General features: G+C 49.2%; 1 protein-coding gene across 1 annotated transcript in view; it reads right to left on the reverse strand.

Annotated features, from left to right (window-relative positions):
* Positions 1-826: 826 nt before the first annotated feature.
* CHRNB3 (cholinergic receptor nicotinic beta 3 subunit) overlaps positions 827-25,067 on the reverse strand; it is a 31,696-nt gene continuing 7,455 nt past the window's right edge. Inside the window, exons 4-5 of the mRNA XM_034774926.1 lie at positions 6,943-7,052; positions 827-1,757 (exon numbers count right to left, since the gene is read on the reverse strand). Coding sequence (XP_034630817.1) covers positions 827-1,757; positions 6,943-7,052 — 1,041 coding nt within the window. The remainder of the gene's footprint in view (positions 1,758-6,942; positions 7,053-25,067) is intronic.

Here is a 25,067-nt window from a genome sequence, read left to right on the forward strand (position 1 = left end):
AATAGTTTTCTCCAGACTAAGGGTAGCCATTGTAGCTATCTGGTGTGGGATCTGTGAGCATTTTCCCAGGCCCTTCCTAGAGCTGGCCAAGGAGCAAACAAATACGAATTCATAAACATCTCGGAAACATTTTTGTTTTGAAGTTTTTTTAAAAGAATATTTTTTTTTACTGAAAATTGTTGGTGTTTTTCCTTTTTTGGTTTTATCATTCAAAACACTTCAATCCAGTCTGTCCCTAACCTGCATTTCTACTATCACAGTGATCTTCTGAAGCTATCAGGGAAATTTTAAAAAGAATAATAACCAATTATATCTTGGGGCCAGACCTCTTTGATCCACTTCTAAAAGCTGGATGGAAACAACAGACTCTCAGAACTGAAGCTTCAGAACAAAGGATACAATTAAAATGAATTATTTACCACTGATTGGAAGTAACTACAACAAACAGCTCCTTTCAGCATGGTACTAACAAAACCTCTATTTCTTTTTCATAACTTGTCTGTATACATCACCCACAAAATCATATCTTTTGGAAATTCCTTGTTATTTCCACTTCTATGTTCATTTTTTAAAATGAACATCATAACAGACAGCTAGATAATTGGGGCAAGAAAGTTTGGAGAGCCAAATATACTTAATATTTAGGGTGTGATTCTGATATGACATACATTGGTGTAAATCAAGAATACCTTCACTGAAATCAATGGAGCTATTCTGATGTAAAACAGATACAAAGCATTTAGGTGGCTAAAGAACCTATCTGTAGGTGTTAGATGAGACAAGTTATTTAACTATGCTGGCTGTAGATGAAAAAAAAATCTTCATTCTATTTCTCTATTAGAACAACCATGTACTCTTCACGTGTTAACATTACCTGTCTGATGAAATGCTCCTTTTTTACATGGCCAGAGATGTATCTAATAGAATCGGCAGCTTTTTCCAAAAAAGCAATCACAATTTTTTCTCCATCCTTGACTTGTTTCTGTTTCTTCTTGCCTGAGAGCTTTGATTTTAACACTGGGATAGTTCCTCCAGCCTCTGAGAAGGAATACCGATCCACATGGCCCTTCATGCATAATAGCCTAGGAAGCTTTTGAAGGAAGAGTCTTTTAACCCAGGGAGCCATAGGATGGTAGGTTGCTGAGGACCGATGGTGCACGTTAATAACGAAAACAGTAACAATAATTGAGAGAGTTACAAAAATCATAATAAACAACAAATACTCGCCAATCAGAGGAATGACTTTGGAAGAAGATGGTATTATTTCTTCAATTACTAAAAGAAAAACGGTAAGGGAGACTAAAACGGATGTAGATAATGAAAGTTTTTCCCCTTCGTCAGAAGGCAAATAGAACACTAGCACAGTTAGAAAAGATAATCCAAGGCAAGGGACAATTAGGAAAAGAGTGTAAAAAAGTGGGAGGCGTCTTAAAACAAAGGAGTAAGTAATGAATGGGTAGGAATGCAACCCATCCTTTCTGCTGCCTTTCATGCCTTTGGCCTTTAAGATCTCCCACTCTCCATTATCAAAGAAGTCTTTCCTATCTACGTTTTCATCTACTAAAATCAAGTCAACCATGTTGCCATCATAGGTCCAGGATCCAAATTTCATGGAGCAATTCTGTCTATCGAACGGGAAAAACGTCACATCCATAGTGCAGGAACTCTTATAACTGGCTGGTGGAGTCCAGGTAACAAGCCCATTGTATTTCACTATGACTTTGGTCATCAGGGAGCCTTCAAAACGTCCATCGGCACTGGGGAGAGGAGAAATAGGATCAGTTTCAGTTTTTCACCAGACCCAGCTCAGTCATTTGGATTTTCTGATTCCAGTTCTGTTTTCTATTCCTTTCAAATGTGAGAGCACTGACACAGTATGAGTACTGGACAAAGAATTCCATAAAATCCCAGCCGCTTTAGACATTTGGGAGGAATACCCCAGATGATGAGGGTCATGGAGGCCCTGGGCTTTATAAAGTGCTACTCTTGTCCTTGTGTAGCAGATCTCAACTTCTAGACTCCCCAGGTCTTTCTCCATGTGATGCCCCCACATGAACTATGGCCCAGTGGTCAGTGGAACTATTCAGGAGCCTGATGCTGGGAGGCAGCATGAACGAGTGGAGAAAGCATGGGACTGGAAGTCAGGAGACCCTGATTCTACTGCCAGCTCTGGTGACCTGCATCAGCCGTCTGTAACTACGTTTCCCCTCCACACTGCTTCTGTCTTGTCTCTTTAGATTGCAAGCTCTTCACAGCAAGGACTGTCTCTTACTGTGTTCACACAACGCTGAGCACAATGGGGCTCTGAACTTAGTTGGGATCAGTAATTCCAATAGCCCAGGTTTCATGGGACTTTGAGATCCTTCACAGATTCATAGAATTTAAGGCCAGAAGAAAAAACTAGATCACCTAATCTGACTTCCTGTATATCACAAACCATTACATTTCACTCCATTATCCCCACACTGAGCTCAGTAACTTGTGTTTGGCTAAGGCAGGGGTTGGCAACCTTTCAGAAGTGGTGTGGCGAGTCTTCATTTATTCACTCTAATTTAAGGTTTCGCGTGCCAGTCATACATTTTAACGTTTTTAGAAGGTCTCTTTCTATAAGTCTATAATACATAACTAAACTATGACTTGCATCTGAAGAAGTGAGGTTCTTACCCACGAAAGCTTATGCTCCCAATACTTCTGTTAGTCTTAAAGGTGCCACAGGACCCTCTGTTGCTTTTAACTAAACTATTGTTGTATGTAAAGTAAATAAGATTTTTAAAATGTTTAAGAAGCTTCATTTAAAATTAAATTAAAATGCAGAGCCCCCCAGACTGGTGGCCAGGACCCAGGCAGTGTGAGTGCCACTGAAAATCAGCTCGTGTGCCGCCTTTGGCACGCGTGCCATAGGTTGCCTACCCCTGGGCTAAGGCATATCTTCCAGAAAGGCACCCAGTTTTGATTAGATGACATCAAGCAATGGAGAATCCACCACTTCCCTTGGTAGTAGGTTCCTATGATTAATTACCATCTCTGGTAAAACACTGTGCCTTGTTTCTAATTTGAATTTGTCTGGCTTCAGCTTTCAGCTACTGGTTCTTGTTATGCCTCTCTTTCTAGATTAAAGAGCCCTTGAGTATCTGGGATTTCCTCCCTTTGCAGATACTGTGTATACTCTAATCAAGTCCTCAATATTATTTTCTGATAAGCAAAACAGATGGCGTTCTTTAAATCTGTTAGGCATTTTCTCCAGCCTTCAGATCATTTTTGTGGCTTCTCTGCACCCTCTCCCATTTTACAATATCCTTTTAAAAACACTGACAGCAGAACTGGATGCAGTGTTCTCACACTGGTCTCACCAGTGCTGCATGCAGGGGTAAAATCACCTCCCTACGGAGTACTCTCCTGTTTATACTGTCCCACTTTGACCTTCCAAAGCCCCATGTACCGGTTGAAGCAGCTTCTGTCCCGCCGAGGATGGCTGTGCTTGGCTCCCCACTCCAGACATTGCAACCTGGTGCACAGGATCACAGCATCACTCCCTCAAATTTGGCCCAGCCGCACCCCTCGTTGGAGGGCTGGGCCAAAGCTGAGTGGCACTGTGCCCTTGTGCAACAGGGACCAGGTTGCAATGCCCAGAGTGAGTAGCCAAGCCAATCAGCCCCACGGAACAGGAACCACAGGAGCTGTTGTTGTGAGGCGGGCTCACGCTCCTACTCCCCCTCGCCAGGCCTCCCACTTCCTGGGGTAGGACTCATCCCATTTCAGCCACTTGAAATGTTGGCAGGTAGGTAGTTCTATGGTAATAGTATAGACAGCTGGTAGGGCTTCCTATTATTAAGGTTGCTTGATACTTCCCATTGTAAGACCCTGTTTTCAGTTGCTTATAACTTTGCCGAACTTTGACCATTCAGGCTGAAATTTTCCAGGCCAGCTGACATATCCGGGAACATTTCAGCTAAAATGGTTCAGCCATTCCTGAGAATTATATTAGGGACAAATAGGTTGTTTTGCCCATGTTGAGAATCTAGCATCTCTATGCTGTGGAGCAGGGAGTTGAAATTTGGTAGGGATGTGGCCTTTGCATCAGGGATGTGCTTTTGCTATTCCTGTTAAAAAACCTGTCCACATTTGGTTATGAGACTTTGAAAAATATCAGTTTGCACATGCTCAGTACAGACTTGTTAGAGCTTGGCTGAGAAATTCTCTGAAGATTCTGTCTGCACTGAGCATGCTCCAGCCAAAGGCTGACCAGGACTTTCCTTGAAGTCACTGCTCCTGGGTGCTGCAGACCATTGTGGTGCCAGGCACCAGAAGTGAGAATAGGGTGATTGTCTCGCAATGCCCACACTCCCTGCTGGGCCAAGCAGAGTGAAGGATGAAACAGCCTGAGTCCAACGCAGAAGGAACAAGAGCTGGAAAGACTGAGATTGGATAGGAGGCTGGGGTGGGAGAGACATTGGGACTTGCTGGGCAAGGAGAATGAGGCAAAGATCCCAGGATGAGGTCCCTGATCAGAGACTGGGACTCAGAGTCAGGGAGGGGGAAGACTGGGACTCGGACAAGGACCCCAAAGGGGAAGACTGGGACTGACTGGGCAAGGAAACTAGGACTGAGCTGAGCAGTCGGGGGAGGAGGGGATATGGGACTGGCTGGGTGAGGAGACTAGAACTGGGACAAGGAGCGAGGGTGGGGAGGGAGAGACAGGCTAGGGAGTGGCTGGGTGAGGAGACTAGAACTGGGACAAGGAGCGAGGGTGGGGAGGGAGAGACAGGCTAGGGAGTGGCTGGGTGAGACAGAAGCAGAAGGGTCTGGGAGCACTGGAGAACACTCTCCTCCAGAACTTGAATGGAACTCATTATTCCTGAGTCTCAGTATTCCTCAACTGTCAACAAATAGCTGTGAAAACCACTGGCAAAATGTGTGTCTCACACCTGCCTCCCCAGTCGCTGCTCCTCACAGAGGATGACAACCTACTACTGCTATCAGTTCATCTATTATCTCAAGTGGCAGAGGTCCATGCAGTGGAACTAAAGATTTCAACCTGCTGATGTTCCTGTGGGTGTCAATATGGTTCCATATGATGGATTTTCTGTTTTTTCAATTTGTTTTTTAAAAACAGGAAATTACACACAACACTATGTTAAAAAAATGTTAAAGTTGCAAAGTCACTGAAGGAGGCAGGAGTCCTGTGGGAAAAAAATTGTTTGTGATCATGTAATTAAGGACTATCAAAAAAGCAGACTCACAAGAGGGCCCTGTTACGGTGGCATAGACAACCTTAATTCTGGCAATTTCTAACTGGAGCTTGACTTTGCAGCCTTAGTGTTTTTTAATGTTGTTTTTTGTGTGCAATAAATAATACTAAGAGAAAAGTTGAGCCCAGGTTGAAGTGCTTTGCTAGGCTAGTGCACTATGCACTACTCAGCTCTACTGCGGGCTGGAGATGACCCATTGGGTATAACAGAATGTGCTAATCTCATCTGCGCCTGTCTCCTTTGTGTACTTATTTTGCTTCCTCCAGAACCACTCCCTACTATGGAAATTTCCTCTGTGCAAGTTTCAGGTAATCTGGTAGCTGGAATGCAGAGAAGGAACAAAAACATGTGCCGAGAAAACTGTTTCATTCTACTGTCTGTCTACAGAAGGCATCTAGAAGGCCAGGGAAACACCTGGCAGTTTGGTAGCACTTTTGAGTAACATGAACCAAATTCTGCCTGGTGTTTTGTTCCTGTGCACTTGCAAGACAAGACATGGGAAAAGTGGGAGTAAGGGGAGAGTCACACAGAAGCTGATCCAGAGAGTGGGGATGGGCAATTGCTCCTTTTCTCCAAAAACCCTCTCTGGCAGAGTACCACAGGGATCATCTATCCTGTCTCCCCTCTGCAACACGAGGCCAACTGGGAGTAGTGAAGAGATGCTACAGATTCTGCTCCTAGCAGCAGGCTGATGGCACCCAGCTGTGCACTGTGTTCCCCACAGATGCAAGTAATGATTTAGTTGGGGATTGGTCCTGCTTTGAGCAGGGGGTTGGACTGAATGACCTCCTGAGGTCCCTTCCAACCCTCTGATTCTAGGATTCGATGTCAACCTCCCGGAGTTCAGATCTGGATCTGAATGCTCCCCAGGGTCAGGTGTGATTGGATTAACAATGACACATCAGGCCCAGGCCGGAACTACAAAGTGCAGGTCTGAATCCAAACGGCCCCAGAGTTTCGTTCTTTTATTTTATTTCATTGAATTTGTAAAACACAATTCTAGGCACTCCTGCCCAGTGCGTAATATGGATATAAACAAAGGACTGCGTCCCTAGACAAATCCATCTCAGCACACTCCCTGTTCACCAACCTTAGGGAACAAAAGGGAAAGATGGGCTGTGCCTGGAGAGTTAACAAATCTGGGCTCTGGCTGGCCAATGCGGGGAGCAAGGTCTGAAATGGAGGACCCCTCACAGACCCCTCAACGCCCTGCCAGCAGCTCCCTCTTGCTTACACTGGGGGAGCTCCATGCAGCTCAAGCGCCTCCGCCGATCTCAACAGTGGCCGTATATCACAAGGTGAGGAGCTCTCTCGGGCAACCCTGTCCCAAGCCATTCTTAAAACCAACCTTTGAATCCCACCCCAAACCTTACAGGAAGCCAGTGCAGACCACAGAGCATTGATCTAATGGGCTCCCAGTGTCCAGCTCCACTCTGCACCAGCTTCAGTTCCTGGTCCCAATATGTAGCCCCAGGCAGAGTATATGACATTATATGGAGCGATCTAAGCCAGCCAGCATTCTAGTCCAGACACATTTCTGGATAGCCGCTATCTAATGAGATCCATGGTTAAGCCCAGTGCTAGCCAGCATGGCTGAAACGTGATGTTAGTTATTCACTGAATAAGTCTAAACAACTATCTGAAACCCTGAGCAATGAGCCTTGCTTTAAAACCTGAAGATCCTTATACTCACTTTTCAAACAAAACAATGTCCGGCAGCCACAGCGACTCTGACGGAACCCGGATCGCCGTGATCCCACCATAGTCCTCAGGATTCCAGCACAACTTATGGTCAGTCCATTCCTGCAACGAGCCAACAATGTCCTCTTTCCATTCAGACACGACAGGCTCCCACCGCCAGATGGGACATTGGTCCATCTCAGAGGGATTGTAATACACAGATGTAAGCCCAGCACAATGGGACCTCAAGTCCTGATTGGAATCTACGTATCACAACAGCTGTTGTTGTTATTAATTTATTAATTATTATTATTGAAGTTGGTAGTGACCCCTATATTTAGGTTTGTCGCGGGGTGAACACCCACTCCAGCCCTGAAGGGGTTGGAAAAGCCCTGCAGAGGGCTGGGGCTGCAAAAGGGAGCAAAACCCTGGCTGATTGGGGGAAGTGGCTGCATCTGGGGTCATGCCCCAATCTAAGCAACTAGGCCTTATAAGAAGGCCAGGGAACCCAGAGGGAGAGTCTCTTTCTGACTGGAGAGGGAGACATGCCTGGCTGCTGAGGAACTCACCCAGGGGACCTAGAGTGAGGCAGGGCTGGGGAAGGGCCTTAGGAGCTGGGAAGCCCTAGGCCAGCAACTCCCCCGGCTGCAGGGCCTAGTTCTAGGCCTCCTAGGTATTGGGCTTGCAGAGGGGCAGCCTGAGGGTGGGTAAAGGCAGCCAGTCCGAACCCCTTTGCCTGTGATGAGTGGCTGATAGACTGCAGGGTGCGGGGGCTAAACTGAGACTGGGCAGTAGCCATGACTGAGGTGATGTGGGGATAGGGGGTGGGGGTTGCCCCTAGGGGGAACCCAGTAAGACTGTGGGGTACTCCAGGAGGCAGAACTCTGAGATAAGGGCACTGGGGTCCTGGGAGGGACACGGGGGGGCCAACGGCAAGCAGATCACTGGCCTGCAGAGGGCGCTCCTGGGTCAAAGAGCTAATTCCTGAGGATAACCAGCAGGAGGCGCCACAGGGGTGAGTCCTGCGAGGTGCTACAAGGTTGTAAAACTTTCCATTACAAAAGAATTCGCCTCCACTTTCTGCAAGAGGCCTGTGATATTTGGCAGGGAAAATCCCTTCAGGATAGAGAAGTGCCTTTTCTTTATCCTGTGAAATTCTGTTCAGATTTGGTCACCATTTTTTCCTTCTCTCCCTTGTGTTTCTCAGAAAATTTTTTTGGTAGCCTGCCAAAATCACTGAACATTCCCAGGCTGGGCTCACACCACCACCAAAACAACAGCAACGTGCATGGAGAACACCAGTCAGCTGCCAGGGTGGAGAGAGCCAGGCTCATCCCCGGAGCCTCTTCTCTGCCCGCTCCAACCTGGCACATGGGACCCAGCATCCCAGCCCCCCTTTGAGGGAACTGTATGGGGCAGGAGCTCCCTCAACTTCCAGAGCTGGCAAGAGAATGCAAAGCCAGGCTCCACCCATAAACCCCTGGACCTAGTACACGTCCCAAACAACTCTCCCCCTCCTTGGGGGCCCACACAGGGCAGAAGCCCCCACCTCCCTGGGTGGGAAAGAGAGAGAGTGACATCAGACTGCCTGTGACCACCCTATGAGCCCAGCACATGGTGCCAATGGCCCATACTTCCTCCTTTTGCCATGCAATGTAGTTACTCCTGTAACTCAAGTGGTAGCAGGCTGTGTTGCAGAGCTGAAGTTTTGGGGTTCAAACCCTGTAGATGATGGAGGGGTGGGGTATTACAGGCATGTAATAGAAATGTTTTTTACCTTTGTCCTTAATAAAAAAACTAAGACATTACATACAAGAAGGACGATAAAAGAATGTTCTTTATCCAAGCACACCAAAATTAGGAAATGCCAGATTTACGCTTGCCTGTGCAACCCTCATTCTCTTGCCTGTGCAACCCACATACAGTATGATAAAGTCTTCAATTACATTATCACATACTGTGTTATCCACAAGACCCCTGCCTCATTCAGTGCACAGGATAGACGACCAAGGGGGCTGATGGGGATGCTGGTGAGTTCATGTTTTAGGAGTAAGTCAGGTGCAGGCCTTTCTTTCAGCACTGAGCTTTGGCACGATTTTCCACCTCCTTGCTTTGTTTCTTTGGTTAGCTTTGTTAACTTTGGATCACATGATGCCCAGTCTGAAGAGCTGGGGATATGAGCAATTCTCACAGTGAAAGAGATTTTTGCTGCTGCATTCATTATTTATGGGTTTTTAGGCTGCCCTGTGAGATTGCGAAGAGAGAAGAGAACATGCAAACTAAAATCAATACCAGTAATAACAGCAGCTTTCTGTAAAAGCTCACGAGACAGGGCCTAAATAGCCCCTTGGTTTTCCCAGAAACATCCTGCCTGGTACTTGCTGATTGGCTATGGATATCCCAGAAGGCAACATTCTTTGGCACATCACATACTATGGATATGCCGAGTTTGCAATGTCTGCCATTAGTGATGATGCCCCATTGCTATCCGTTCAGATTGCTGCTACAAAGCTCATTCTCCTAGTCTGTGGCTTTGACCATGTCACCCCTCTCTTTGTGAAAGGGACTGTTGGCCCCTTACTAAAACTCAGTGGGGGTGTTTTGGTTGGCTACCTCCCAGTACCAAAAGGAAGGGGAGGGGTCAATGGGAAATCAGGACCCTGAGACTGACAGTCCCCGGGAACAATGGGGAGAGGCCAATGCTCCAGGTCAGCCTGATTGACAGGACGGGCAGGCTAATGAAGGAGTCAGGGGGGGTCCCAAATTGCCTGGAACAGAGTGGGGCTGAGGAGAGAGCAGGGGCCCAAGGTGAGCTGGGGAGCAGAGCTACGCCAACCAGAGAGAAGCAGCCCAGGGAGCAGACCTGTGCTGGGGGCAGAGCTGCAGCAACCAGAGCCAGAGGGGCCAGTGAAGCAGCCCAGGGAGCTGGAGGCAGAGCAGCAGCAGTGCTGGGGCTGGAGCCATCTGGAGCTGGGGGCGGTGAGCAGCTGGAGAGATGAGGGGGACCCTGGGCAGCGGGCCCAGTGCAGGGAGGCGCCCCCAGCCAAGAGGCTCTGCGGGCCAGACTTGGAGGGGGATCGTAACCCCGACAGGGCGGGGGCGACGCTGGGAAGAAGGGTCCTGCCACCTAGAGCCTGAGGGCTTGTGGCCACCACCAGAGCAAGCGTCCGACCCGCAGCACTGCCAGGGCCTGGGACATGTGAGTAACAGACTGAACTGCCCTGACATTCCAGAGATGCTGGTTGTGACGTCCCCGTGCCACAGAGCAGGGTGACGCGTTTTTTTTCCTTTAACTGTTCCCATTTTTTTCCTTATTTTTTTAAATTGGTTGCTGTTTAATAAATTGTATTTGCTTGAACTTGTAATGATCAGTGGGTCAAGGAAGCGTCCAGAGCGGAGAGAGCCCCCCAAAGTGGGGACACCCCAGCCCCTGCCCTAAGTGACCAAACAAGGCTGGGGGTCGAGCCCCGCAGGAATCCTGGGCCCAGCCTTGTTGGGGTTACGAGGACTCTGCCACACAGGAGAGAGGAAGGGGAGCCCTCGAGGTCAGGGAGGCCTCTGGATAAAGGAAGTGGGAGCGAGGACTCAGATCCTTTCGCTAGCCCATTTCACTGGGGTAGTGTATGAGCCAGGAAAGTTCCCCACAATAGCAGGACTATTCCCCCACTTACAGTTGCATCCCTCCACTGGCTTGCTCTTCTCTCCTGCACAAATATAAGCTGCTCTCAAGGCTCTTCACAGTAAATCCCCATCCTACCTATCTTCTCTCATTCACCATCAAGATCTCAACTCCCATCGCCAATCGTCCTGGGATGCCAGCCTCCGTCGCTCACTTGTTAAATTTTCAAACAAGCCCCTGCATGCTTTCTCCCATGCTGCCCCTCACACCAGGGAAAAGTATCCCCAAAACTAACTTATCAGCCTCCTTCAAACCCCCTTTCAAACTCGGCTTTGCTGTGTTGTCTACAGAAAACTTGCCAGTGCTTAAGCGGTTAGGGTGCTGATACCACCTTGTACTCCCCAGTCTGTCTGCATCCATCTGTTGTCTCTTGACTTATAGACTGTAAATTCCTTGGGACAGGGACGGTATGTTTGCTCTGGGTTTGTAAAGAGCCTAGCGCAACAGATCCATGAGTGGGGCTTAGAGGCACTACAGTAACACGAATAACAACAACTACTTTCTGGGATGACTCTAGTGCTAAGAGGATCTCAGAGAGGAACAAAAATTAAAATTAAGTTAAAACTTATTTCAGTGCCTAATGTGTCACCCTTCCTTCTTCCACAGGCTGCGATTCCCTCACCACCAAGGGGTGCAGGTTACAATGACTCTGCTACAAACCCTAACTTTAGTCTTCTTCCCCAGCGCTCAGACACACTCCCAGCAGGTGGCAGCCCTGGGGAGGGCTAGCAGCCAGAGCAGAGCTGGCCATGTGGTGGCTGATTTTACCTGGGGAACTGGAGGGCTAACTCAGCCAGGGCTAACTCAGCTGGGGGAGGGAGGTTCCCCAACAAAACTCTACAAACTGGGCGTCACCTTGAAGAGGGAAAGGGTCAAGCTGAGGGATGTTGCTTCCAGGTCCCCAGAGGCCAGTTCTCAGGGGGACCCTGCATGCAGGCCTGGGACATACCAGCCCCCGCTACCCCCAAAATGGCTTCTCTCCTCTCCAATGCTCCCCGGGGCAGGCATTTCACTTCCTATTGGCCAGGCTAGCTCTTCTTCCCAGGCTTTTCCCTGTCTATCATATGACTCTACCCCTGCCCCCTTCTCTCAGACAGTGCCCCTCCTTTGAGCAGGCATGCTGGCAACCATCTGGGCACCTCTCCTCTCTCCCTCTGTGTTGCCTAACTGACTCTGAGTCTGCTCTTGGCCCTGCTTCCTCCCAGGGGCAGCGCCCCTCCCTGAGTTATACGCACACAGAGCCCCTGGCGGGTTACGAGTACAACTAGATCATTTCTCCTACGGTCTTTGTGCTCGCCTGTCTCTTTGTCTGTCTGCACCTATTGTCTCTTGTCTTAGGGCAGGTGCACACTGTGCTGGGCCACTGTAGTGCCTAAGTGAAAGCGCTCCTATGCCGACGGAGAGCTTCTCCCATCGGCATAATTAATCCACCTCCCCGAGAGGCGGTCGCTCTGTTGACAGGAGAAGCTCTGCTGTCGAGCTAGTGCTGTCCGCATGGGGGTTAGTTCAGTATAACTACATCACTCGGGGGGAGTGTAATTTTCACAGCCCTAAGCACTGCCGTTATCCTGATACAGGTCTGTGCTGTAGCCCTGGCCTTACGCTTAGATGATAAGATCTTCACGGCAGGAACGGTCTCTTTGCTCTGTGCCTGTACCACACCTAGCACAATGGAGTGCTGGTCCGCGACTGGGGTCTGTGGGTGCTACCACAATACAAATCGTAACTACTAATGATGGCTGAAAGGGGCTAATGGCTGCCATCAGGTGGGTTGAGGATCTAAGACAATCACTGACCTTGTTAAAGCCAGTGGGTGCCAAGCACCCTCCTTCAGGATCAACAGAAGGCACAATCCTGCAGCTGCAGACGTAGGCCTTGGCTACACTTGCGAGTTGCAGCGCTGTAAAGGCACCTCCAGCACAGTAACTCACTCCCCGTCCACACTGGCAAGGCATTTGCAGCGCTGTATCTCCATGGTTGCAGCGCTGCATGTACTCCACCTCTCCGAGAGGAATAGCAAGTATTGCGCTGCCGCTGCTGCGCTGCGGCGCCCGTGTGGCCGCCCAATGCGCTGTGAATGGCCTCTAGAAGTATTTGGCAGTATCCCACAATGCCTGTTCTAGCCACTCTGGTCATCAGTTCAAACTCTACTGCCCTGGCCTCAGGTAACCAACCATGTGACCGACCCTTTACATTCCCCGGGAATTTTAAAAATCCCCTTCCTGTTTGCTCAGCCCGGCGTGGTGTGGAGGGCTATCAGCGAATCTTTCCAGGTGACCATGCCTCCACGCGCCAAGCGAGCCCCAGCATGGAGCAATGGCGAGTTGCTGGACCTCATCAGTGTTTGGGGGAAGGAAGCTGTCCAGTCCCAGCTGTGCTCCAGCCGTAGAAATTACGATACCTTCGGGAAGGTATCAAAGGACATGATGGAAAGGGGCCATGACCAGGACACCCTGCAGTGCAGGATTAAAGTGAAGGGGCTGCGGAGTGCCTACCGCAAAGCCCGTGACGCAAACGGCCGCTCGGGTGCTCCCCCCACGACCTGCCGATTCTACAAAGAGCTGGATGTGATACTTGGGGTTAACCCCACCTCCACTCCGAGCACCACCATGGACACTTCAGAGCCAGTGTGGGAGGAGGAGGAGGAAAACGGGAGTGATGGTGGTGGGCCGGATGGAGACACCCCGGAATCCCTGGAGCCATGCAGCCAGGAGCTCTTCTCGAGGCAGGAGGAAGGTAGCCAGTCGCAGCAGCCGGTACTTGGTGGAGGTCAAACAGAAGAGCAGGTTCCCGGTAAGCGTTTTTTGTTTTTTTTTTCGGGAAGGAATTTTTTCGGTGCGGGCTCTTTGGGAGAGGAGGGTTAGGCATGCATGCCTAGATGCGGAATAGTGCATTGATGTGGTTTATCACATCGCGTTAATCGGCCTCAGTAATCTCTTCGAAAGTCTGATCCAGAACGTGTGCAATGCGCTTTCACAGGTTTATCGGAAGAGCCACCGTGGTCCTTGTCCCAGCCAGGCTAACGTGTCCGCGCCACTGTGCCGTGAGGGGTGGGGGGACCATTGCTGCACACAGGCAAGCTGCATATGGGCCAGGGCGGAAGCCGCATTGCAGTAGAAGACCCTCCCTTGCTTCCCAGGTCACCCTCAGCAGCGAGATATCGTCCAGGACGAACTCCTGTGGAAAATGTTGGGACAGTGTTCAGTGTAGGTGTCCCCTGAAGCTGTTGGCTCTCCCCAAGGCACAGAAACCCAGAGGACAGTGCAGCCCTGAAACAATCAGTCCCCCTTACTCACCATTTTGAGGCTCCTGTGGGATATGTGTGCTCTGTTTCGGATGGGAAAATTATGCTATTGTGTAGACCCTGTGTGTTTTCTACTCCTTAAGTGCGGGGGGAATCATTACTCTGTCTGGTATAAACAATGCTGCCTCTGTTAAATGTTGCATTTTGCCTATACAGCTGCAACAACCTTGAGACCTCAGACGTCCCTCTTATCGCCTGCTCAGAGACTGCAAAGACTCAGGAAGAGATCGCAAAAAAGCAAAGAAGACATGCTGCAAGAAGTGATGCGGCAATCTATTAAAGAGAATGAGAAAGCACAGAACTGGAGGGAGAGAGAAAGCAGGATCCGCCAGGAAAACGCAGCACACCGGCGGCAAAGCACTGATAGACTCATAAGCATCCTGAAGCGCCAAGCAGATGCTATCCAGGAGCTGGTAGCCGTGCAGAAAGAGGAGCAGTACCGCAAACGAAAACGCCCCCTTCCCCCCCCCCCCCCACAGCCCTTGTCCCAAAACTCTTTCCGTTGTGCCCCACTGTCACCTCCAACCCACTTTCCCCAACTTCCGTGTTCTTCACACCACCCGCTGCCTCCAACACCAGTATCTTCACCACCCAGCCCTGAAAACCACGATCCTCACCCTCTGCACTCAACCCTCATCACCATGCAGTGTAGCTATCCTGAAGTGCAGCACTCACTGCACAGCACACCAGACAGGACATACGCGAATCTGTGATTGTACTGTTCCCCACTCCACCCCCCTTGTTTCTTTTCAATAAATGGATTTTTTTTCTTTTCAATAAATGGATTTTTTGGCTTTGAAAACAGTCTTTATTATTGCATAAAGTAAAAGACTCCTTAGCCCAGGAAATAAAGAGGCACTGCAAGTCTGCTTGTCTGCTTAGCAAACACTGATTCCTAAAGATTGGAACTACTGCACTTCACTCCCGTGCAGGGGCACCAGATACCACTGCTGGTTTTCAGCCTCAAATTGCTCCCTCAAGGCATCCCTAATCCTTGCAGCCCCACGCTGGGCCCCTGTAATAGCCCTGCTCTCTGGCTGTGCAAATTCAGCCTCCAGGTGTTGAAGCTCGGAGGTCCATGCCTGAGTGAAGCTTTCACCCTTCCCTTCACAAATATTATGGAGGGCACAGCACACGGATAAAACCACGGGGATGCTGTTTTCGGCCAAGTCCAGCTTCCCCTACAGAGATCACCAGCGGCTCTTTAAACGGCCAAAGGCACACTCCACAGTCATTCGGCACCGGCTCAGCCTGTAGTTGAACCGTTCCTTGCTGCTGTCAAGGCTCCCTGTGTAGGGTTTCATGAGCCACGACATTAACAGGTAAGCAGGATCTCCAAGGATCACAATGGGCATTTCAACTTCACCTACCGTGATCTTCCGCTCTGGGAAAAAAGTCCCGGCCTGCATCTTCCTGAACAGCCAAGTGTTCCGAAAGATGCGTGCGTCATGCACCTTTCCGGGCCAGCCTGTGTTAATGTCAATGAAATGCCCACGGTGATCCACAAGCGCCTGGAGAACCATAGAGAAATACCCCTTCCTATTAACGTACTCGGATCCTAGGTGGGGTGGTGCCAGAATAGGAATGTGCATCCCATCTATCGCCCCTCCACAGTTAGGGAACCCCACTTGTGCAAAGCCATCCACTATTTCCTGCATGTTACCCAGAGTCACGGTTCTTCTGAGTAGGATGCGATTAATGGCCTTGCAAACTTGCATCAACACGATTCCAACGGTTGACTTTCCCACTCCAAACTGGTATGCGACCGACCGGTAGCTGTCTGGAGTTGCCAGCTTCTAGATTGCAATAGCCACCCGCTTCTCCACTGGCAGGACAGCTCTCAATCTCGTGTCCTTGCGCCGCAGGTTGGGGGCAAGCTCCTCACACAGTCTCATGAAAGTGGCTTTTCTCATCCGAAAGTTCTGCAGCCACTGCTCGTCATCCCAGACTTCCATGATGATGTGATCCCACCACTCGGTGCTTGTTTCCTGAGCCCAAAAGCGGCATTCCACGGTGCTGAGCATGTCTGTGAATGCCACAAGCAATTTCGTGTCGTACGCGTTACTCGGCTCAATAGCATCGTTGGACTCCTCACTCTCACTGTCACTTTGGATCTTAAGGAATAGTTCGACAGCCAAACGTGACGTGCTGGTGAGACTCGTCAGCATACGCCTCAGCAGTTCGGACTCCATTTCTCGCAGACAGATCGCGCTGCACAGAAACCGTTGAAAGATGGCGCCAAAAGGTGGACAGAAACAAAGGGATTTCTGGGATGCGAAGCGATGCATCACGGGGCATTGGGATAAAACCCAGAATCCCCCGCACCCACGCCCCCTTCCCACAACCCACAGCGCCAGAATGGGAAAAGGTGCTCTGTGGGATAGCTGCTCATAATGCACCGCTCCCAATAGCACTGCAATTGCCACAAATGTGGCCACGACAGTGCGCTGGGCAGCTGTCAGTGTGGACAGACTGCAGCGCTTTCCCTACTCGGCTGCACGAAGTCAGGTTTAACTCACAGCGCTGTACATCTGCAAGTGTAGCCAAGGCCTTAGGGCTTCTGCCTAAAGCAATAGGTCTCGTGGCAAGCTAGAGCTAACCCAGGTAGATTAACCAGGGTTTCCCTTGTTGCCAGCACAGGGACTAGGCTGTGTTCGCTGGCAGGAGAAAGCCAGCAGGAGTCGTGAGTGTGACCCTGAGAGGAAGCAGAGACAGAGCACGGGGCTCCCTGAAGTGTCAGCCTTGGGGATTTCTGAGCAAGGAGCCTGCCTACTGCTTGCTTCTCCTGTGTTCAGGGAAATGAGACTTTGTGGACACTCTTTGTGAATAAACAAGATCACACCAAGAATATACATAAATCGTGGAAATACTTCCAAGATGTTTGAGTGAATTTTTCCATGCCATAATACAGCAGCAGTACTTCAGTAAGTAAGAATGGGCTACCTAGTACCCACAGCGGTAACAGTCGGCAGCCTCTGCATTACTGGGAGTATCAATGCTGGTCACTGAAGTGAGGACACCTAACATATTGCTTTAAATAAAACTACACGCTTTACTACCTTCAAGATCGTTTTACTGATGCAAAGAATTAGCCATCACATTCCAAGGGGCAATGGTCATGCATTGATTTCGTTTCCTATTGCTTTCTTGTTAAGGCTGTATCCATTCTCATGCACTGTAATCAGAATGATCATTTATATTACCATAGCACGTAGATGCTCCAATGGAGATCAGCACCGCATTATGCTAGGCGCTGTACAGACACACCGTGAGAGAGTCTCTAGCCCAAAGAGCTTACAGCCTAAGTGGACAAGGAGGGGAGGGGAAACACAGAGATTTGCCAAGGTCTCACCACAGGTCTGTGGAAGAGCCAGGACTAGAACCCAGGTTTCCTGATTTTTACTCCAGTGTCTTAGCCACTACAGCGATATCAGCCCACCCTGGTCCCTGTCATTCTCACCTCTGATAGCTGCTCCCAGTGGATGGACGGGCATTGCCGGATGTTCCGCCAAATCCACCTAGACTGAGTATCCCCCACTTAAGACTGGGGAGAATAACGTACAGCCTAATACTGACCAACAGCTCTTCTTGCTGTTCGGAGCCTCAATGCTCCATTTCTTAGTTTCATCTCATTACTTCTAGTTACAGCCCTGGGTGTTGCACTAATTCCTCCTTCTCCTTGCTGGTTACACACATCACGGATTTGTAGTCTGTTATGTCCTCCTTCCGTTCCGGCTTAGCCGAGCTGTACATATTTGCCCCTTCTGAGCACGCTTCGTATATTCGTCCCTCCAGGACTCAGATTATTTTTCTTGTTCTTCTCCGAACTTCCTCCAGTTTGTCACTATCTTGGGGCTAATAAGGACCCACAGCTGAATGCAGCGTTACAGATGTGGATCTATCAGAGTAATAGAGGGGGATCGTTACTTCCCTGCTCTGGGATCCCATTGGATGTAGCCCAGATCACACTGGCCTTTGTTTTGCTTGCATCCATATTACATGGCCATCCCACGTCCATACTTTGCTGCCCATCATTACTATTAATAATAATTTGTATTATGGTGTAACAGTAGCACCGAAGGGCCCACGCTGGAGCCAGTCTCGCTGCGTTAGGCACTGTACAAACACATCGATTCACTGGTTTTAAGGCCAGAAGGGACCATGATGATCATCTAGTCCAGTGGTTCCCAAACTGGGGTTCGAGAACCTCTGGGGGTTCACGAAATGTTACAGGGGGTCTCGGAAAAAAAATCTCTAATGGCAGACAGAGCTGTCCCTACGGACCCCGGGCAGCACGGGGCCAGCAGCCCAGAGCCCCTGGACTTCCAAGAGCTAAACAGATCAAAGCAAGCGTATCTATCACACTGAGGAGATTAAAACTTCAAGACTCCTTATAAGAAATGGAAAGGGAGGTGGATATTTTTTGCTGTTTTTAAAATTAAACAGGCAGCTTGTATTGTTTTTAAAATTATTATGAGGAACAAGTTTAAGCTTTGTTGTAACGTGCGTTGTTTGCCTGGACTGCTCAAGACCTGAATGCTTGTGTAGGAGGAACTCTTTGAGTTGGCTTCTTAAATACCTTCATGCTGTTTCACATCTGATACGCCTTGATGAAACATAGGAGCCTTGTCTTATAACAGGCTTATTCCAAGTGATACAAGCTACGAAAGTGAGATCGTGGAAGAGTGTTGCCATTTTCATAATGTAATAAAAATACTGTAATGATAAATAAGAACATAAGAATGGCCCTACTGGGTCAGACCAAGGGTCCATCTAGTCCAGTATCCTGTCTTCTGACAGTGGTCAGTGCAGGGTGCCCCAGAGGGAATGAACAGAACAGGGAATCATCAAGGGATCCATCCCCCATCACCCATTCCCAGCTTCTGGCAAACAGAGGCCAGGGACACTTAATAATAATTAGTGTGTAATAAGCCTGTCATAAAAACAAATTTTATATTTCCAAGATCTCTGCTTTTATAATTTATACTCAGGTAAATGAGAAAATCCCTGGAAATATTCATTTTTAGGAGGGCGTTCACGAGACTTGACATTTTAGTGAAAGGGGTTCACAGGTTGTTAAAGTTTGGGAACCACTGATAGTCTGACCTCCTGCATAGCACAAGCCAAAAAACCTCCCCAATGGTTCTTGCACCAAGCCCAATGACCTAGTGCTTTATTTTGGAAGGACAAACAATCTTGATGTAAAAACTCCAAGTGATGGAGAATCCACCATACCCCTTGGGGATCTGCTGGGAGGGGACAGGAGGGGCTGCTCACCCGATACTCCTCCCTATGAGCAAGTGGGCGGAGAAGGGAATGGAAAGGGGCAGGACATGACAGGAGACCTGCCTCTATTTCCCTACTGGTTGGCCAGAGAAGCTGGCCGGGTGCACGGGATGAGTGAGCTGCGCCACAAAACACAGTGATGAACTCACTCCTCCCCAGAGCAAGGGGGAAGCAGGGAATTGTGATCTGAGTCCCAGTTTATGGTCTTGTGTGCTCCTGCAACTACATACGTGCCACCTCTTATGCTGGACAGGAGACAGGATAGCAGGTGCCTGTATGATGCCAATCCTCAGCTGACATTTAGTCCTACAGAGAACACTGCCAGATGGCATAAATTAGAGCAGCCCCTAGCCTGCTCTAATTCACACCAGTAGGTTGGGACCTGTGCCAATGTACCATGAGAATCCAGGTGACGTAACTTGCTCCCCAACAGTCTTTGATGCAGGAGGGAACCTGGGCCAGTCCCTGTAGTAAAACGGGCTTGAGCACGTGTGGTCTGTGACGTCACACTCCCCATCCTGCACTATCTCCCTGTGCTAAGGTGCCATTTTGTGTCTGCAAGGTGAACAGTCATGGGTGGCAGGTGAACCCCAGCCTGACCTGCCCCTTCTGCCTGAGGCCCCACCCCTCCAGCCCCCGCTCCTGCAGCCGCCAGCCCCTCTCCTTCCCCCCTGCCCCAGCCCCAGGCCGCCTGAGCACCTCCAGGCCCGGAGCCAGGCCCGCCGACAGCAATTCCGGGCCCCAGGGCAGAACAGTCAATGGGCCCCCTAGAAAGGATGGGCCAGTCTCCTACTGTCTGTGTTTCTGTGGATCATTTTCTCTAATACACATTTACCAACCACAGAGATCCTAACGTTCAGCTCTTCCCCATGGGTATCCATCCAGCTGCCTTTCCCTTCCACGTGGGACTGGTACAAGTTCCAGAGCTGCTTCAGAACTTGTTTCTCAGATACTACCCAGCCCCTTCCCCAGGATCTCACCAAAGGAGTTTCTTCTCATTGGCCTTTGGGAGGATGAGGCAGAATAAACTGCAGTTTCTGTAACTGTGTCACTACCTGAAAGCTCTGTGTGTGGAACCTGCAGTGCAATGTCTCAACACTGAAGAATTAACTCTCCCCTTCCTTCCCCAGGCCAGGGGTAACCTGATGCCCTAGTAACCAGCCAAGATCTGCTTTTTTTGTTTGTTTGTTTTGCTTTTTTTTTTTAAAAAAAAAAAAGGTATTTCCAGACAACTGGTCCAAAAAATAGGAATGTATCCAAAGGTACTTGAGCATGCAAATGCCATAACTCAGGTCGCAGTGGGGAACCATTACAGCTGTTATTATTTATGCATTTGTATTACAGTAGCACCTATGGGTCCCAACTGAGATCAGGAGACAGTACCCTGCCCTACAGAAACTACAATCTAAACAGACAAGACAAAGGAAGGAAGGATTGCTATCACCATTTTACAGATAGGAAATTGAGGCCCAGAGAGATTAAGTGATTTACCAAAGGTGGCATTCTGTCCCCCCCACTGAACCAGAACCAGCCCACAAGCAGCCAGAGAATTCCCCTGCCATGGGCACTGCATTGTGCCATCATAGGCAACCCAACACTGCCCCCATTGCACACTCCAGCCATGGGAGGCAGGAAGTCTAGGGCAGAGAACTGAACACAGAGCTCCTACTGCTATACCCCCCAAGACCATCCTTCATCTCCGTGTAAAAACTCTTCCCAGAAATAAGTATGAATTCCCAAGACAGGACAATAAATACACTGAAAGGCAGTCAAGCTGTCTGACCCATTCCTAAATCCTACAGCTAGAAGAACCCCAACACTCTACATTTGTGGCACACAATTCTGCACACACAACCATTTGCATATGCAACAATCTGAAAAGGAGGCCAAACTGAGGTTCCTTTAAAAATATGTCCCTTTGTTCCCTAAATTCAGGGAACACTTCATATAATGTTGCCTAAAGGTTAGAACAGCACACTGGGGTCTATCTCTGTCTGTGCCACTGATTCATTGGGTTTCCTTAGGCAAGTCACTTAATCTCCCTGAGCCAAATTCATTGTGATATTGTGTTCCAGCTAATCTCCTTCCCTCTGCCAATTTCCCACCTAGAATATGAAGGAAAATCCCAACTAAAAGTCTGGCTGAAACAAACAGTACTAATGTATGGGAGAGGGAGGGTCCCAACATTAACCAGTGACCTAAATAATGATTACATTTACCTACTGGGCTTTCTAAACCCACAGCTGTGGATGTATGAAAATTCTCACGATAATCCCCCAAGGTGTGTATGTCCCTCTTTGACATGTTACTCATGCACCAGTTGAAGCTCTTTTTGGAGCCTTGCATTCTTATTCATAGATCCCAAGGCCAGAAGGGACCATTGCAATCATGAGTCTGACCTCCTGCATAACACAGGCCCCGGAACTGCTCAAAATGATTCCCACAGCAGAGCTTTTAGATCTTGATTTAAAAACGGTCAGTGATGGAGCATCCACCAGGATTATTATTAGTGAACCCAAGTACATCCTCTGGTGAGACTTCATCACTGTTCCCTGTACAACAATCCCAACAGCAACACATCCCCACCCCCCAACTACAGCCCTGATCTCAAATCATCCCATCACCCCCAATCCATCTCCAAATACCACCAACAATCCCCTAATGAGATCAGCAACATGATCCCATAGAACAGCCATCAGACCCAACTAAAAATTGCCTCAAACCTCCCCCCCACCACCAGCCCAGTGCTGTCACTGAAACACCCTCCCTTTCCCCCCAGACCCACCCTGCCCTTCTCCTCCCTGGCAGACCCCAAACAAAGGCCGGCCGGCCCCAGCAGAGCGCTGCCAGCACCTTTGCTGCAGATGTTGGACCAGTGGTGGCTGGATCCTGAGTCCGATCTCAAGTCTGTCCCCCAGTGGTCCTGTATCTGGCTCTGCCTCCCCCACGCCCCGCTCGGCTCCTTCCCCAAGCCGTCCTTGTTACCTCTGCTCCCCCACCCCCTGCATTTCCCCTTCCCAGCCCGGCTCCCTGCCTGTAGCCATCCCCAGCCCGGTTCCTCCGCCCCCACATGGATGCAGAAAGTTTCGCTCCTGGATACAAAGTGGCAGCGATTGTTGCTGCAGCCGGACTGGCTCCTCCCCCCGGCACAGCTGCCCCGACTCACCCTCCGGCCGCCCAGGTCCCCTCCTGTGGTGAGAAACAGGAGAGGGCTTGGGGGTAGAGCCGGGGCAGGGCCACACAGGGCTGTGCCCTTTAATACCTGCTGCCCATGTGAACAGTTGTGCGTCACGTTACAAGTGCTAATACACACAGCCTGTGGACTTGCATGGAGAACAGCTCACATGAACACCAGGGATTTTCAGTGGTCTGGACTGTCCTGGCACCTGGTGCAAACACCTAGGATGAATGTGATACAGGAGGCCCATTGCTCTGTGCCACTGTCATCTGAAAGCCCCTCTGTGACCCCAGATACATTGTCTTCCCTTTGATCTGTCAGAGGGCTGTGTCTGACCCCTACTTCTAGGGGTTGTATTTTGCTTGTTACATCACGTTTATGATTCTCTGGAGGCAGCACCCTTTGGGTGTGCTATTGACGGAGCAGCCCCCACACTCAAAAAGTTAGCCCAAGCACACAATAGCTATAAATACAATTGTCATTGCCCACAGGACCCAGGCCTGAGACAAATGAAGGTTACAGACAAGATGATCTGCTGGCCTCTAATTTCTATAATTCTATCACAAAGTGCCCGACTTTCACGCTGTTTCCTGAATCCTGGTTCTTCTGACATCTGACACCTTTCTGGCAGGCAACTGAAAGTCACAGAATGTCCTTGCAACATTTAACCAGACAGATCCCATCAGACTCCCTATCTTTTTATGTCAGGATTTGCAAAAAGAAATCTACGCAACTCCCCGATACACCCAAGAACTTGCTCAGCAAAGCAGAGCCAAAAAACTGACCAGAAGTGGTGCCTTTAGAATAACCCTTCGCCCTGACGTCTAATGTGTTATCCACATGTCTGCAGTCCCTGTCACTGCAGTAGTATAGGATCTGACTGATTTTTTTTCACTTTCCACCATCCCAATTGATCATTTAATTTACCTTAATTTTATCACCATTTTCCCTGTTCAAACATGTCAGCAGAGTCAGAATGAGCTCTCCCCTGACATCTGGTGGTGAGCTGTGGAAAAGGATTTCAGGGGCTGATCTCGTTTGCCTGGGCACATCCACCCTGCCTAGCACGATGGGACTGCCTGCCCAAATGGTCACTTTGGCTGCTGTGGGATCCCCAGTCTCTTTGTTATTGGGGCAGGAGTAATAAAGGGTTGTTATCCTGGTTGTGTGAATCAAGGACAGCAGAACTGTCCTTGGCATTTTACGGTTGAGGGACTTGCCCTCAACTGAGCGGCACTCGCTAGGCAAGGGACATGGGTTCCAAAGGCTAGTGAATTGAGAGGTGGGAGATAGGTATTTGTGCTTGGTAGTGACAGACCCAAATACCACTTTGACCTATTGTCTCTCTACTATGTAATAACAGCTAATTTTGATTTCATTAGGGGTCTTGTTACATGCTGTAGAGCTGAAATCATTGATATCTAGGTCTAAGCATTAGACCTACTTTGTGCTACTGGTTCTGATGCAAGAGGACTATCCAGGTGTACTAGCACCAAAGTTCCCCTACTAACAGCTGAAATCACTGAGAGCTGTGTTACGTGTGTCTGGGGGGTGTGGCTGGTGGAGAGGTGTGGCCAGCCGGATGGCTGGGGGAGAGGCATGGCTAGCGGAGAGGAGAGGCCAGCAGGACAGCTGAAGACTGCAGCAGAACCCCATGGAGAGGTGTGGCCATTGACCCGAGCAGCAAAGCATGTAAGGTGCCCCCATATTTGCCCCCTTCCACCCAGGCTGGGAGGTAAACTCTGCAGATTAACTTCTGAACTCTGGGGCTATGCTGACCAAGGACAGAAACTGTGGGAGGGGTGACTTTTGGGTTGCTGGACTTAAGACCCTGAGAGGAAAAGGACACTGCCAAACTTACTTGGGGGTGGGTCTTTTGCTCATGGTTTGTGTTATGAATCTTGTTTGTGGTGTTTCCCCAACATAATGCTGCATTGCTTATTTATTTATTAAAAGGCTTTTGCTACACTCAGACTCCGTGCTTGCGAGAGGGGAAGTATTGCCTCTTAGAGGCACCCAGGGGGGTGGTGTGTAATTGTCCCAGGTCACGGGGTGGGGGCTTGAGCCGGTTTTGCATTGTGTTATTGAAAAGGAACCCCTAGATACTGAACCTGGCCCTTGTTGCTACCAACTCTGATGGGCTGAAGGGTTACAGTTGGGATCTAATTTTGCTCTTTTTAAAAATAATAGCATCAACCCCGAATCGTATGACATGTGGATCCCAATCTTTCAAACCTTAATGGGATATCCAAATCCCAACATTGGATGCTCACATCTAAATGTCCAGTTTGTGCACCTATGTGCCAATCTGAGCATCCAACTGTTGGAATGAGATCCCCAAAGTATCCACCTGTGAAAACTGGACTCTGTTTCCCGCTTATTTTCTGTTCACTTAGGAACATAGGACATAGGCCAGGAAGGGACTTCCTGGGTCATCAAGTCCAGACCAATGCTCTCGCAGGCATCCCTATCATATAATCCTGTTCTTAAATTTATCAAGCTCGGTCTTAAAACTAATTAGATTATTTGCCCCCACTCATCCTATTTGAAGGCTGTTACTTGATCTTTATTGTTTTCAGTCTCAACATTAGTACTTAGAAATTCTTCAGCCATCAAATAGTCCTGAACCAGCAATCAAACAACTGAAAATTATAGAGTTTCTATCTGAAACTCTATGCCAATTGCTTAAAT

The sequence above is a fragment of the Trachemys scripta genome, chromosome 6 (assembly GCF_013100865.1).
Source record: "Trachemys scripta elegans isolate TJP31775 chromosome 6, CAS_Tse_1.0, whole genome shotgun sequence".
NCBI classification, from domain to species: domain Eukaryota; kingdom Metazoa; phylum Chordata; order Testudines; family Emydidae; genus Trachemys; species Trachemys scripta.